This window comes from Anopheles coustani, chromosome 3 (genome assembly GCF_943734705.1).
Source record: "Anopheles coustani chromosome 3, idAnoCousDA_361_x.2, whole genome shotgun sequence".
Taxonomy (NCBI): Eukaryota; Metazoa; Arthropoda; class Insecta; order Diptera; family Culicidae; genus Anopheles; species Anopheles coustani.
In genome coordinates, this window is record NC_071288.1 from 38,982,725 (window position 1) to 38,998,895 (window position 16,171).

Sequence of the window (16,171 nt, forward strand, 5' to 3'; positions counted from 1 at the left end):
TCGTCTCCCACCCGGCCCAGACACCACGCTACACGCACGCGGCTTCTTCATGCCTCAAGTCTATCCTGTGCGCCCGGCAATATAATCTAGACACTTTGGGCACACATTAGTGCACCGGCTTTACGTCAAGTCCTACGCCTATCAGAGAGTTCGTTTTACGAGTAAATTCTTTATTATTTATCCAGCTACCCAGAAGGGAGCCGCTTTCACTTCGGAGGCCGTTTGATGCACTAGTTCAGTATGCATTAATGTAAAGTCTTGTTTTCAACTACGGCAGCTACTTTATAGTATCGTTTATCGCTTTATGTTTTCATTCCATCATGTGGTCGAAAAGAAATGGATGCGAACTTCCCCTAGTATATTTAGTAACAGAAACAGAAATAAGCAGAAGTTGTTTGAAATGGAAAAACAAAACAGAATTATCAATATTCGGGAAGTAGCATGATGTCAAACCAATGTCTGTGTTCATGCTAGTTAAAAATAATTTTGTTTTCAAAACAAAAAATAACATCACGTTAGAATCGGTTTTACATCACGCTATGGATTTACATTAATGTTTTAGTACTACACACAACAACTCATTGCTCGACGGAAATATTTTTCCATCAAAGGATGCTGTGCAAACGATTCAAGACAGGCATTTCCAGTTAAACATTATTTTCTCACAGTCTTTTTCGATCCCATCAACATAAGATAGAATCGTTCCTTACACCAAAAATAGATTTTTTCTTGCTAATATCCATCGCTTGATTTACATAATGTTTTGATTTCTCATGTTGCATTATTATCAAGATCCATCGAAAGGATGATGAGTGTGTTGAACATTGTTTGCGTGAATTTCAAGACCTTCAGAGCAATTCAAATAAAGTACTTTGAATGAGTGAATATACTGTGACCACCAATCGAGCAATTTTAAAAGAAAAATATATTGTCTAACTTACTTTCAGATGAAGCAACAAAAGCATTGGAAAACAACGAAATACCCTTAGTTATTCTCTTTAAGTCATATTGAGTAATTATCATCTTTGTGTATTTATCTTGCTTATCAACTTTCCTCAAGTCTTCCATACCGTATATCCTTTCCCCTACTGTGGATAAGGTTTGCTAATCATCTATACTAGTTATTCACTACATGGTGGTGAAAGGTACTACATTTAATATGGTATTAGCTTCACTATGGATGTAATTTGGTTTGTTCTATCTGTTGGGTCATCTTGTGTTTACTTGTTTGCTCATGCTAGACAGACTGCGTGATTGTATCGGCTGCGGGTTTGTGCAAATTGTGTTCTAACGCTACTGTACTGCTCCGTCGCGCTTATCGTCGATAGTAACACCGTCCGTGGGCGAGTGTGGGTGGTGTATAATTATTAATTTAATAATTACCAAACAATTCCACCAATAGTTTGTCTCATGGAAACCTAACACATTGCCGAGTGCGACTATCGCACCCCTTTAATGAGCCACCCCTCCCATCCCCTTGTCGCGTATGATTCTAATAAGTAAGGGTCGCTCACTCTAAACTCAGCGCCTCGTTCATCGTACTTACTCGCTACAACGCTTAGTGCATAATACATCGATACTACGGTAGGACTGTACGAATCACAAGAAACGGCACAGCACACGCCAGAAGCGGTGGGGATACACAAAGAAAATAAAACCAAACGGTTTCCAAGGGTAGTTGAGGGTGGGGAAATTTTCGAGCGAGTTAGAGAAAACTTTCCCGAGCCGTATGCTGACCCTCGTTCTCGAGCACGAACCGCTGGGAGCCGGGCTCGCCGTACTGGCTATGGTAAAAGTCCTCCCGCATCAGGATGTTCAGGTTGGAGCAGCGGAAGTACAGGATCTCCTGGAACGGCTTCCGGAAGTCGCGGTTCAGCGTGGCGTAGATGATCGGATTGAGCAGCGAGTTGGCGTACCCGAGCCAGAGGAAGAAGGACGACAGCGTCGGATAGTCGTCGCCCATCAGGGGTCGCACGAGCGCGAGGATGAAGAACGGCAGCCAGCAGACGGTGAACGCGGACATGATGATGCCGAGCGTCGTGGACGCCTTCCGCTCCTTGGCTAGCTGAAACCGGAGCTTCTTCTGATGCGGAGAGCCACCGCCTCCGGCGGCCAACGAGGACCCGATCGCGTCCGGTGGCTTCAAGCTGGACGCCGTCGTCGTGGTCGTCGTCGTGGTGGTCGACACCGATTTGTCGACGGCGAGCGTGTTCTCCAGCCGCGTCTGGGCCCGCTTCTCGTCCTTCACTATCCGCCGGGCGGCGCGGAAGATCTGGTAGTACACGAACAGCATGACGGCGAGCGGAATGTAGAACGAACCGAGCGTGGCGTAGATCTGGTAGCCGACGTCTTCGCACACCGCACAGAAGGGTCGCTGGTCGGGGCCCTCGCCGATCGTGTGCTTATTGCCGAGGATCAGCAATGGTGGCAGCGAGATGCAGGCCGCCGCCAGCCACACCAGCGCCACGCACAGCATCATGCGGCGCGGCGTCCGCTTGACGCCGTACTCGAGCGGCTTGGTGATGGCCCAGTACCGATCGACGGAGATGGCGCACAGGTTGAGGATGGAGGCGGTGCACGAGAGCACGTCGAACGACACCCAAATATCACAGAACACCCGGCCGAAGTTCCACTCGCCGAGCACCTCGTACATGAGCGCGGGTGGCATCACCAGGCAGGCGACGCACAGGTCGGAGACGGCGAGCGAGACGAGCAGGTAGTTGCAGGGCCGGCGCAGCTTCCGCACCAGGCACACGGCCACGCACACCAGTATGTTGCCGACGATGGTGCCGAATATCACAGCCAACAGCACGACGCAGATGATCACCTTGCGGAGCGTGTCCAGGTCCAGCTCGTGGTCGGCGGCCGCGTTCGCCAGCGTGGAGGACACGATCGTGGCTACCGTGGAGCCGCCCGGGACGCCCGCCGCCACGCCACCGAGCCCGATCGAGGCCGCCGGTCCGACCATCCCCTCCCCGGCCGATCCGACGACGCCATCACCCTCAGCGCCCGCCGGCCCGAAGCCATGGGCGCCCCCGGACGACTGGTTCTGCGCCAGCAACACGGCGAACGGCGTCGGTATGCTGCTGGCCGGCGCGAGGCTCGTGCCACCCACCACCGTGGCCAGCAGCACGGAGGGTGACGGTGGCGCGGTGGACACCAAAGCGACCGTACTGCGTTCGGAGTCGAGCGTCTCCGTCGAAAGTTGCGCTCCCGGCGACCTCGACACCGAAGGAGACTGGCCGGACTGCTGCTGCTGCTGCTGCCGATGCGCGACTCTAATATCATCCACGAGCAACGAAAGTCCTAGCACATCCATATACGGTCACGGCGTGGGCTCGTGGTCACTCACACTCCATGCTTGAAAGGTCACTCCGGAAGCCACTGGTTTTTCCGAACCGTTCCGTTCAAAAGTTTCACCATCCACTCGTTTCATCCTTCCACGTGAGACACTTAATCATCGCCTCGACACCAACACACACACTCATCTCATCCCTCACATCCGTGAGGCCTTGCACCGGTAACGCTAGAGTAAGTTTCCGTTGATGCGAAGCCCTTCGGCGATATGTATATTGACCTTCTGTCCGACAAGGGCTTTTTTGCGCAATCCTTTACACTCTCTCCCTCACACACACACACACACACTATCGCGTCCAGCTTTCAGCACGACGTCCTTCCAGTTAATTACTGCACAGGCCACAAACCACCACAAGGCCCACACCGGAACGGGCCGGAAAAACCACTCCAATGACAACCACCCGTCGCGTCCATCGAGGGCGACCGTCGGCGATCCGACCGAACACTAACGGAGGTCCTGTCACCGACAGGCATGGCTGGACATTTATTACCGTCAATCGGAGCACATCAAAGGTGCGGTTCCCGTGGCTCACGCCGAACCGGCGGTCGACTAGTACGGAGCCTCACTTTAAGACCCACCGACGCCTCGTAATGGTTTAATCTTTCGACGCGTCACGCACTGGCCAGCACGAGGTCAACGAGAGGGGGTTTAAAATGATTGATTGCCACTCCGTAAAGTGGGCGGGTGGGGGCCGAATGCGTGTCCTGACAAGTTCAGATTGAAATGGGTCAGTGCGTCGTTCCCATCGTTGTCACCGTCGCCGTCGTCGTCTCCATGGTTTACTCGACTCGCCTCGGAGTTAGATTGATTGGTACTTTCTGAAATGGAAATGGAGCAAAAAAAAGGAAGACGGATTTTAAATGACATGGCTTGGACAACACATACACACACACACGTCAGGGATGGCGACAATTTTCCGAAGTCATCCGTTCGACTGGAAATTTTGCGGAACAAAACAAGGGTTAGCGCTCGTTTGTACTAACGTGTGTTCACGGTGGATCGATTTGAGCGAAGGTTTAGTTAAAGGGAGCGGACAACTTAAGTGCACTTCCACAACCGGCGGGGTAACGGTAACCACATCCCACGCGGAAAACGGAATGGAGATATGACGAACGGGGAGGTGGAAAACTTTTCCATCGATCCTTCGCCTGATGGAACTCCTGCTCCCACGCCTCTGCCGGGTAATCAGTGCAAATTGATAAACTACTTATAATGTTGTACGGTAAGTTTCCTCTTGACGCCAGCAGGGCCGTTCGAAGCCTGATTGATCCGATGGATGGAAAAGTTTCAAATGATTTCTAAATATTGCCTCCCTCACGGTTGTTGCTGTTAGTATGGAAAGCCACTTAAAGTTGCACTCAAATACGGCATTGGAAAGTTGCGTTCCATTAGGTTTTAGAAGTGAGCCAGTGTTGACTGTCTAAACTGCAAAACAACGCAGGCATCGGAAGGGAAGTAAATGTTCAAGAGTTTCATTGATTTGTAACTATTTACATAGCACTTGGCATGATGTTGATGACTGATTTCTGATTGATATCCTCTCTATGAGTAGAAATTCAAAGAAGTACAGTATCGGTAATCACAATTAGTCACGGACAGCTTAGCCGATTTGCAGGGTTATTCAGAGTGATTCCATGTTTTTCTTTTGCATGTTTACTGTCGCACGTTCATTAACGTCAGAAAAAATTGCTTTAATGAATTTATTTGTCATAGAACCAACGAACGAAATGTGTTTGCTTAGCTATTTTTCAAAAACAATTTCTCCAGCATAAGTCCTTTTTCAATGTGAATTCTACTGCATTGTGAGGAGTTTATATGTACAAATTGCCGTTATCAATTCAAATAAAACCAAAGAAATAAAAAAAATTGTAAAATGTGGAACAGGTAGGGTAAGTGCTCCCATAATGGTGCTAGTACCAATAGTGGTTGTAGTGGAACAAGTGTGGTTGTAGTTCAGCTCTACGACGAAATAAACACAATGGAATGCAATTTTTTCTTGTATGAATTGAAAATTATAAATAACTGCAAAATGCATTGGTTTATGAGTAATTTTGTCGTTCTCTTTGAAATATGCTTCAAAAATAAGTAACGGACAAATTATATTCAGGTTTTCTTCAAAGTTTTCTGTACTGCCACCACTATAGGAACACGATACCAAAACGATACCGAAGAAAAATACACTTTTTTGTGTGTTTTTATGGTTTACGGTAAAAATAGATGTTTTTCAAAAGAAAAGTCGTGTTTCGCTCTTAATTGGTATAAACATGTGATATTCTTAACACTTATAAATCAATTCTCAACAACACAATTCTTAACACTTAAAAATCACATCATACTGTTAGTTACATGACTAAATAGACCAGCAATTATGAAGCCACAATGTATGTGTAATTAATCCAATAAAAAGTACCCATTACATAGAACTTTATTTACAAGTATAATAGATGAACAATTTTCCGAAAACACATTTCAACATTTGTAGCAACATACAAGCTCTAAACAATTAACCGTTTAACTGAGCGTGGATTAATTGGCTACGAGAAGGATACCACAGTCTGAGAAATTCGATATCTGATTTATATCGTAGAAAAATTCTTTTTGCTTCGTTGGATATTTTAAAATCGGAAAATCCTCCACTCCATCCTTACTTTGATTCAAGATTTGTTTTTGTTGTTGAGCATCATATTTCACTCACAAAACCACATATTTCCCATCACAATTCATTTTCTAGCGAAAAAATTATTTTTACCTTTTCATAGCAAACAAATTTATTACTTTGCTTGTTCAGGCATTAGAATAATGGCGTCATAAATCTCCCGGATGCTGATTGAGCTAGAATGCACACCGTAATAAATCATCGTAAATAGGTGTACAGCATGATTGGATGCGATATGCACCTTTATCTACATGTTTTCCGTTTGATTTGGCATTTTATACAACAGCTAATATTTTGACTAATTGACAGTTCGTAACGAAGGATGTAAAATATGAGAGAATCGGCATTCGAATTGTACGCATGGACGTATATTGCATGGACCATTGATCTTACCATGGTTAGTAGAGTGTACCGAACATGGGAACTAAATTTTCCAAAAACCGCACTCACACCTGAAATTGCGATTTATGACACTCGAAACGTTTCCCCGGGGCTATCGAGTTTGTAAATGAAAGTTTTCCTTACTTTATAAAAAAAAACTATGCTCATTTAACACGCCCGTGCCAGTAACGTTTATATTTAATTTTTTTGTCCCCTCTCCCTCCCTCTCTCACTCATTTATCCGAGAACACACACCCTATTTCAGATGATTTCCATTTTCGTTCGTTTCGCAGGGAAAGGAAGTTTTTCTTCATTTCACCATCCCCCCCAAGAGGATAGGTTGTGCGCTGTTGTGTATCCGCATTGTTACGAAAACTACCGTTCCATCGGAGGAGTAATAAATGTCCACCAAGCCCAAAGGTGCAATTTCCTGGGCCATGTTTTGCTCCGAGGTGAGTTTATTTCATTTTCAGGTTTTTCGTTTCGTGTCCTGCTTTTTCCATTTCCTGAATTATACTTTTTACGTGTGGAAAGGTGCAACTGCGATGCCACAGGAAGGTGGAAAACAAAAAACAGGTGAAACGAAAACCCCGAACCCCTAGCGTCGTACCAACTGCCACAGACATTTTCAATGGCATGTGTTAACAAAAACTTCCTCAAACATTTATTCACGAATTTACTGATTTCGTACCGTTTGCAAAAGGAAAAGCACCGTTCGGAAGCGGCGATGTTGCATTTAACTATGATAAACGACTGCACCTGAGCTGCTCCAACATGGTCCATTTACTGTCCCTGGTATCCCGTTGTTATCCATGGCCAAAAAGCCATTCGAAAGTGTTAGTGTTGCCACAAACAGTGGCTGCGGCTCGGAAACACAACATCCAACAAGCATCGGCCGATGGAAAACCAAATCCTCTTCCACAATGTCCTCCGTCGCTCGACGGGGGTTGCGTGGCATAATCCACTAAGCCAACACCGTATGATCCAGCTCCACCGAGTAGGTCCGGTCGCCGGCTACGACTTGCTTTTTCATCAGCAAATCCCGGTTAAGCCTCTGCGATAGTTCGATGAAAAAGGCGAGCCGCTCGTCGGGCAGTTGGCGGGCCACGAGTTCAGCGGCCGCCCGGAGCCATACGGCCAGCTGTTCCAGATTCTGCTGGGCACAGAAGGCCCGTGCGATGGTCAGCTGACCGATGAGCTGCCACAAGTGGCATCCGCAACCGATGGCTTCGTCGATCATCCGATGGCCCATCACCTTCACGTCGTCCAGCCATCCGTTCGCCAGATGCAGCCGGGCCATCTGGTAGTCACGGAAGCAGCGTTCGATGGGATATTCGGCCTGCCGGTAGCGTCGCTCCACCTCAGCTATTTTGTTCCTACCGGGGGTGAAAAAAACCCAACGGATAACAGAAGAGCCTTTCCTCAAGCGACCCACACGGTTATCCGATACGTAACGAAACGCAGCAACACCTACTTGTATCGCAGATATCCATGGTCCGGCTCGGTGGGATCGCGGTAGGTGGAAATGTCACCAAACACTGGCACGACCACTTCCGGTTCGTTCGGAGGTGGAATGGCGAACAGTAGCAGTAGGCGCTGGTCGGCCGGTTCGTCCATCAGCGACGGTGGGATGCGCAGTTGGTCCAGAACGGCCAACCCCACCAGGTTGCAGACCTCGCGGACCATTTGACCCTTCTCCGGTAGCACTCGCACGGTTGTGGTCTTGTAGAAACCGTACAAAATCTCCCCGGTGAAACGCAATAGTTCGCCAAGTTTAGCCTCCTTCCGAAGCGCCGTCAATCGATCCAGCTGATTGTAGACGGCCCGGTACGCACGGTAGCGATATCTGAGAAGCTGGTCGATTTCGAAACGCTCCCGACGAAGATTCGACCGCGGCCCGAAACGTCCGTGTCGCTGGCTGTACAAAGGAAAGCGGGCTTGCGCTTGTTTCACTCGTGTCGTCACCTTTTCGTAGCATTCTTCCACCAGCGAGCACATTTTGGCCGAGCTCTCCTTCGTCTGGAGTAGGTTCACAATCGATCCGAAGCGACCTCCGGACCTCAGTTGCTCGGTGAACAACCAATCCTCCCAGCCGCAACCGAGGTGCACTTGTCCCAGGATTTTCATATTCCTGCTCCGACGAGCCTGCTCCAACAGAGGTGCCTCCTTGTGGCCCATCGCCAGAACACTCTCCGTGTCGCACTCACCCGCCTCCGCCAGTATCTTCCAGCGAGGTCTACCGTCCGCTTGCTGGCGCTGTTGCTCCTGCTCGATGGCAATCTGCCGGAAGCGGTGACGGTACTCGAGCAGCGACTTACCGGCGCGCTGCCCGAGGGTATACTCGAAGGTTGTCATTGCAAGATCTACTTCCGCGTCGAAGGCCCGCTGCCGGTGGCCGGCTTCCGGTTGCTGGTGGCGCTTGCCATTGCACGAGGCGAGCAAATGTCGTTCTAGCTCCCCCACGCCGTACAGTGCCCGGCAGTGCAGTAGAGTTGCTGGATATTTGAGGGCCTTTCCGGTCGCTTGCAGGGCCCGCTGCGGGTCACAATTCGCCAGGAGGGCCTTTGCTTTCCATACCTGAAGCGGTTCTGCCTCGCCGGACCCGGGCGATGCCTGGTTGAAGCTGTCGATGGCACCGCACACTTGACCTAGGCGCAGTTTGTGCACTCCGATGTCCCGAAACACTTGCCACGATAGCTCTGGGGCAGACATTTTTTCTCAATCAAAATTTTACTCTGTCTAAACCACTTGCTCGAACTCTTCGTAAGCCGACGAAGTGAAAGAAAAAAAGGGCAACTGCAAAAACACTTTCATAGCATACTACGAATAATTTACCGGTGAGACTTAGGCAAAGAAAGAAGTGTTCATGGATAAACGAATGCTTTTACTAACATTTTGCATGTGTATGGCATGGACAATTTTTAAACCCTTATCTATCTGTATCTCTAAGTATTCGAGTTCTAAAACAATCTCGAGAAAGTTAGCTTAAATAAGACAAATTAATAAGAATGACAACAAGGACTTCAACACGGAATAAAACTAATAACGAAGGACAGGGCAATATTAGCAGCTAAACCAAACACTTCTTAAACGCAGTGCAATTGAGAATACAACTCTGCAATATGTTGTACACTAAATTTTCTAAGGGTTTCTAAGGGTTTCCCCTTAGTAAATATTACAATATAAGGATGAGGTATCTGTCCAGCTGTTCCATACTTTTTAAGAATCTAGCCCTTTCTATGAAACAGGTATTGGCTCTTGCACTAGAGAATAATAATTATATTTCATTCATTTTTACTAGTTTATAAGGGGTTAAAGACCAACATCTAAGGCCATATGTCACACAAAACAAACTTAAATAGTTTCATTTTTGCATCGGAAATCATTCACACGGTTTTTGAAGTGTCATTAAACAGTATGCAGCAAAATTGATATGATCGTGAGACCGACTCATGTTTCTATGTGTCTACATGAACTTTATAAAGTAATGGTCATGAATCTTTAAGTAGATTCCAACAATTAAGTTAAAAAGATAGCATCTATTACTTTTTAGGATCCACCATTTTAAAACCTGTACCTTAAAACTCACAATAATATGTTAAAATGACTTAAATCAAATGTTAAATATGTTTAGTCTCCTGTCTTTTCAGTGATTGCAAGGTAAATTTTTTTGAATACAAAACCTAAAATCGCTTCCATTGCCGAAAGTTTTCTACTTACGTTACATTTGCTAATTTTGCATAAAATCCTGTTTTTTGAGTCTATCGTGATTTGTTGCCACTTCGATCTTCTCAACTAATTTTGTTTGAATGCCTTTATACAAGTTTGGTGCTCATTTTAGTTTTTAATAAATAACATGAACTTAAAATGTACACTTGGTTATGATGAGCCACAACGCCATGTTGATTTTGATTCTTGAAATATAACTTTAAAAGATAAAATAATTAAAAACATTACTTTTGTTTATTTGCAGAAAATGTACCTTTACCTTAAAGATTCCACTCTTCCTTACTACGAATAACATCGCTTGATGTCGTCCAACCAGGGTATTTAAAGTCTATCGTCTATCGTTACTACTTAAGCAAAGCAGAATCCGCTAAAGCAAACTGCATTAAAAACCGCGGATTGCGGATGAAGGATACTTTCCGTTCTTTACATTTTTTCACTTTTTGCTACCTCACCAGTGGGGAAATTCCTTCTAGCTAGAAGGAACGGTTCGCCAACCATCAATAATGCCTTTCACTGCACGCCGTGGCCACCGATAAAAGCGCTGAAGCCGCATACTGCCCCACCCGGGTCGAGGGTTCGTTTCGGACCATCAGTTCAACAAGCACCGCAGAGCGCAACCTTCTTCGTTGTAGCGAGCGATGGAGGAAAATGAAATTAAAAGCGCTGCGATTTTCCAACCCATTGAGAGCGCTGGCCACAACAATGCTGTACGGCGTGGGAGACGAAAGCGTTCCACACCGCTGGCATCGTTCCGTCTAATGAGCCGATTGATTGTTTCTTGGCGCGATTATCTTGCAGCGAGCGCACAACAATCGATCGCAGCCCACGCGAGTCAGAACCGAAAATTGCACTATTGCGTGCAGCGTTGATGCAGGCTGAAGGGCGGCGGCTTATTGAAATGCCATTGTTGCCGGCGGAAACGTGCGTTCGGAAACGGTTTGTACCGTCGGTTGTAGATCCAGCGATAAGCGTGAACGAGCTTTGGAACAGTAATAACTTCAAGTCAAGGTGGTGGTTTAGGGTTTGGTGGGTGGATAGGAAAACATTTTTTTTAACATCCATTCAGACCCCGCTTTTCACCGCGCTCCCTCCAGGGACACCATGACGTGACGTGAACGCAAAAAAAAAAGTTCCATTTTCATGGAAAACCACTTTCTTTGCTTATTTCGTGCGCTCGATAAAATGCGATAATAATGAAGCTGATGATGATGAGAGGATTATCGATGGAATTAAAATTATATCATACTCTCACAGGCCCCCCCATCCCACAACCCTCTCATTCTCCTCCTCCCATTAACAAGCGAGCGGCCATTTCCATCACTATCCATCAAAACCGCACGCACGAGCGCACGCACGTTCACCATTACGCACCGTGCAATTAAAAACGAATTAACTGCGGGGTCCAGCGACGACCCCGAGCGGGGGGAATAAAAAAAAACAAAACAGGAAACCATTATCCGCGCCCGAACGCAGCCACCGAATTAAGGATTTTGATGATATCGTCCACAGTGGTAATGTGATTATCACCGGGACGACGCTTTCCCGGTGAATGACTGCCAGATGATGTTGCTTCCTCCGCGTTCGGAGGTTGAGTTCGCTTCCCTCTACGAATATCCCCTGCCCGTTCGCATAATGAGCTGATAATGGTTCGCTGAATCGCGCCCGCTCATCTAAGCGGATTGTGTGAACGAAAACGGATACCCTGGCAACGGGCGCCCGAAGACGGAGCTCGCTTTCCCGTCCGGAGCCCAATTCGGTGGCAATTATTGAAGACAGTATTATTTACAGAATTAACAGGGATTACGGATGAATATTGCAAATAATCAGTGCGGCACTATTCGGTAACATTTCCCTGTCCGCTTTTGGCCAACCGACCAACGACTCAACATGGAAGGCACTGGAGCTCTTCGAAGCTGCCGCAACCAGGGTTAAAGATGGTAGGGCTATTTTTAGGGACCTGAAGCGGACCTGGTTTATTATCGTTCGCCGACACAAGCACGGTCACTGATAAAATCTATTTTTCCTCGTCACGATACGGCGTTAGCGATTCATTATTGGATGAAAATCAGTGTAGATGCCCGTTTTCCTGGACCGCTGCCAGATGATGGGAGTTCGGCTGTTTTCTCTGCATTGCATGAACACACGTACACACACCAAATGGAAGAAGTAGATGAAAAACTAAACTGATCGTCGGGGCGCACTGGTGAAAATAACCACTTGACCGTAAAGTCCGGTTACGGATAGGCAAGGACCACCGCATCGCACCGATAATAGGACCGGGATTTTTTTTTTTTTTGCTCGAAGAAAACAAATAAAAACACGTCTCTATTCATCTTGAACCGAGCGCAGGAAGGAAAAACTTCCCTATGTGCAGCACAATAACGTCTCGGGCCGCATGGACAACACCACTCGGATGTCGGTGTGCTGACGATGGCGAGAAGGTTAAATTTATTTTCACCGCTGCTCCACCAGACCATTATATCATGCTCGTGCTCGTATTTTCTTTTGTCGACAGAAGCGTGTCCCTCCCCTAGGGAGTTCCTCAGTTGGGCGCGTTTGGCATTCCTCGGCTGCAGTGGTTCCTTCGGGCACGAACCAACGAAGCATGGGATGGGCTGAAGGAAGTAAGGCGAGCGAAACAAAAAAAACATCTATAAAGCTCATTTTTGGCACCAGCTCTATCCTGCTGCCGAAACCCGATTCGGTAACGATCGATTCTGGAGTGGCAGGAATCTGGGTCAAGTGTAGCGACGGCTTCCGGTTGTTTTCTTTCACTTCACTGGTGCAGCTGAAAATTGTTTTACGTGCCACGTTCTGCGTTCGAAATGTCAGGGTTGTAGCCTTGAAAAGTTTTTGATTTGTGCAGCCCCAACTAATAAAGAAAAAAGCTATGTCCTCAGCAGTTGTACGAGTGTTTGTGGAGCAGAAAAATTGGCCATCGGGTGTGATTTATCCAACAGAGCTTTCAACAACATTATTTCACGAAGCGCAAATTGGTTTCACTCATAACAATTATTCGACTGCAATCATTTTCTCAAAATATGGCAGTCATCGCGAACAAAACACAATTCCATCGCTCTTACAGTTGTCCTTCCACCTTTTTCCAGTTTTTTTTAACCATTTTTAAAACTAGAATGTATGTTTCGTTGTTTTCATTTTGGTTCGTTTGTCTGCCTGTGGCATGGGATTAAGTTTTGCCTCACCTTCGAACATTTTTGGTCCAATTTAAAGCCCCAGCGACGATCGTTAGTTTTCGATTGACATTTGTCCATCCTGCTTCACCCGTAGCCTTTTTGCCTACCATTTTCCGATCCAGTCATCACAGCCTGCCCCAAGTTCTCTGAGAAAGCGGGAAAGCAAAACCCCGATTTTACGCCTGGCCGAAATTTTCGTTCATTTCTTCCGGATAATCGCTAGTGCCCGGAACCAATTCCTTTCGCTCGCTTTGTCGATTTTCCGTGCAACTGTTCCGTTCCGGCCGCGTCGTGGATCGATGCGTCTGAGGAGACGGAAACGAAAGGAAACAAAATCGGGTAGAACTGAAACGTCGTTCCGAAGCTTTGATATTGGTCCCGCGTGCTGGCGGATTTCGGAAGTGCGGGAAAATGGAAAAGATAAATAATCTTATCGCAAACGATAACTTCACTGCGAAGGGCAAGCTGTTGCGGGGAATGGATCGTTAGTATAACCGAGAACACTCTGATCGGGATATGCAACATGAAGATGGCATAACGCTTCAGAACGGAACCGCACAAATTGATGCTTCCTGTGGGATGGAAGCTGTCTGGCTTAGCCTATCCTTCCCTAACTTCAAAGGGATGCAACATGGTATATTTATCAAAACAAAATTCTTTCAAATAGCTTTTTCTGATCTAGGAACTAGAGTTTGTTATGGATTATGAAGTGGGAAAGTTCTGTGGAATGACATATTTAAACGTTGTATGTCTATAATCAAACCTTCTATTCCTTTAATAATCGATGAAGCAAATGAATTATTTGAAACTTATAAATGTTTAAAGCAATCAACGTAAATATTCTTCGTCAAAAATTCTACCTCACCTTATTGCCTTGTCCATCAAATCTGCGAAAGAAAGCGATTTTTACCGCCTCCTTATCGTCCCTCCGCTGAGATTGTCGATGGAACCAAAATTGGCATGCTGGCCAAGAACGACGTTCCGCTTGACGATTCACCAAAAGTCATAGCCCGGCTGCCGGGAGTTTCCATTTGATTTCATCCTTTTCCAGACTGTTCCTCTTCATCCAACCATTGTATGAGTTTGTGTATGTGGGTGTGTAGTGTAGTGGCTACTTTGGCCCCCCCCGGCCGAACGGAACCACATCCCGACCGGAACGGTCGCGGGATCGGCCAACGGATTGAAAGAAACGAAGGGAAAATACAATTATCTTTACTGACGTACGTTGGGACCCCGGCGAAGCGGCATCGAAAATCAATCGAGTTTCTATTTTTATTCCCGCTCTTCGCCATCCGCAGCGCTGGCTTCAGGTGGGTCGACCTTGACTTTTTCCGGACTGTCTTCGGACGCTTGTACCGTCCCTGGAGCACCCGGATTGGAAAATCGTAAAGTGCGGCCGGCACGCACGGCGAGGGAAAGCGAAACATTGGCATTATCCACTTACGCCGCTGCCAGTTCTTATCATTTTACTGCCGGGGATATACATTATCGACGCTCTGCGACGTTCGTTTCGTGTCAGAGCGGAATGATTTGATGTCGGTCGGACTGAAAGCGCCGTTTGACAAAAGCATCGAAAGCCGGGTGGCCTTCCTGCCGGCAGGAAATTGTGCTTTCGGCCGGGTTTTTATTTCATCTCTTTTCCTGGCCCCAAGCCAATCGCTCTGCCGGGGTCGACCGGCGGGCGTCGACCTTCGGCAACGATCGAGAACGAGTTCGAGGTGGCCCAAAACAGTTGAAGGATGAAAAACTATGAACCTTTTAGGGAGCAAAACTCGGAAGAATATTTATGCGATTCATTTGTACGGTTCGATGAATCGATCGGTTGAACAAAGCGTTTTATCGATGACGACTGGGATTTACAAACTGAGGTTAGTACCTCAATGTTGTCACTTGTACGTCAAACAGTCAGATCGATAGAATACTTGCGTGTTTGCAAAGCATCATACTTACGCGGTACTGCAAAGCAACAGCTTTAATAAATTAAGTACAAACCATGAATCAAAGTCGCAGTGTTTATGCTTCACACGAAACACTTTTCGAAACACTAGAGCGTACTTAAGAGATGCTCAAACCCTGAAAAACCAGGTTCACAGCATGGCAAAGTGCCTTGAACAGGTCCTAAAGCTAAACATGAAATTTAAAGATAAATGCATCAAATGTTAAGATCAAGTATAAATAATATTAATATCAATATTTACCACACACAAACTAATATTATCCCTAACTTGGCAAGGTCATTTTATCTTTTCAATTATTTATTTTTTATCAAAGTTAAACTGGTATTTTTCAATCTTGGACGGATTAGTAAATCTTGGATTTGATTGCAAATATATTGAGCAAAAATCAAAAAGCTTTAAACTGAGCACATTATCATGCCAGCCAATGTAATCATTTCCAAGTGTTTCTATCCTTTCAAAACATCTAAAAAAGTCAATTGAAATTTATTAAATCAGTGTAATATATCTCAAGCTCTAGAAATACACCAGACCCAACTCCCGCTCCCCAAACTGATGCCTATGCACAAACGCGGAACCGCCCTTTTGTCGATCGTCGAGGCTATCGGAGACTACTGCCGGTAAGTTCATTAAGACGTTTGTTGATGTGTGAAATTCGTCCTTTGTGAAGAATTTATTTCTCGAGCAAACCCAAACGAATGTGGAATTCCACACTATCGTATAAAGCTTCTATCATTCACTACGTACGTTTTCTCCTCTTCGCATGACTCCGGTCTGCTGATGTTTCAGACGGGCTTATCTTAAGCCCTCTCTAGTGCTCGCAACCGACGCATTGAATGGACGACATTTGAAAAGAAAAGTATACTCCACTGTGATACGCTGGGACGTCGCACTTTAC

The 16,171-nt window shown here is 46.3% G+C and overlaps 2 protein-coding genes across 2 annotated transcripts; both read right to left on the minus strand.

The window, feature by feature from the left end:
• Positions 1–1,705: 1,705 nt before the first annotated feature.
• On the minus strand, positions 1,706–3,319 carry LOC131272554 (5-hydroxytryptamine receptor 1-like). Its single transcript, XM_058274318.1, has one exon. It carries the CDS (start codon positions 3,317–3,319, stop codon positions 1,706–1,708), a length of 1,614 nt encoding a protein of 537 aa, XP_058130301.1.
• A 4,040-nt stretch (positions 3,320–7,359) lies between these two features.
• LOC131260522 (uncharacterized) lies at positions 7,360–9,107 on the minus strand. The gene is made up of 2 exons (XM_058262272.1): positions 7,870–9,107; positions 7,360–7,771 (listed from the first exon to the last, which is right to left on the minus strand). Exons 1-2 carry the CDS (start codon positions 9,105–9,107, stop codon positions 7,360–7,362), a joined length of 1,650 nt encoding a protein of 549 aa, XP_058118255.1.
• Positions 9,108–16,171: the final 7,064 nt, after the last annotated feature.

Bases quoted from the DNA above. Each gene is read 5' to 3' on its own strand.
- LOC131260522 (XM_058262272.1), bottom strand. From the start codon at position 9,107: ATGTCTGCCCCAGAGCTATCGTGGCAAGTGTTTCGGGACATCGGAGTG. The intron at 7,772-7,869 runs GTAGGTGTTGCT...CACCCCCGGTAG, and splicing joins CATGGATATCTGCGATACAA to GAACAAAATAGCTGAGGTGG.
- LOC131272554 (XM_058274318.1), bottom strand. From the start codon at position 3,319: ATGGATGTGCTAGGACTTTCGTTGCTCGTGGATGATATTAGAGTCGCG.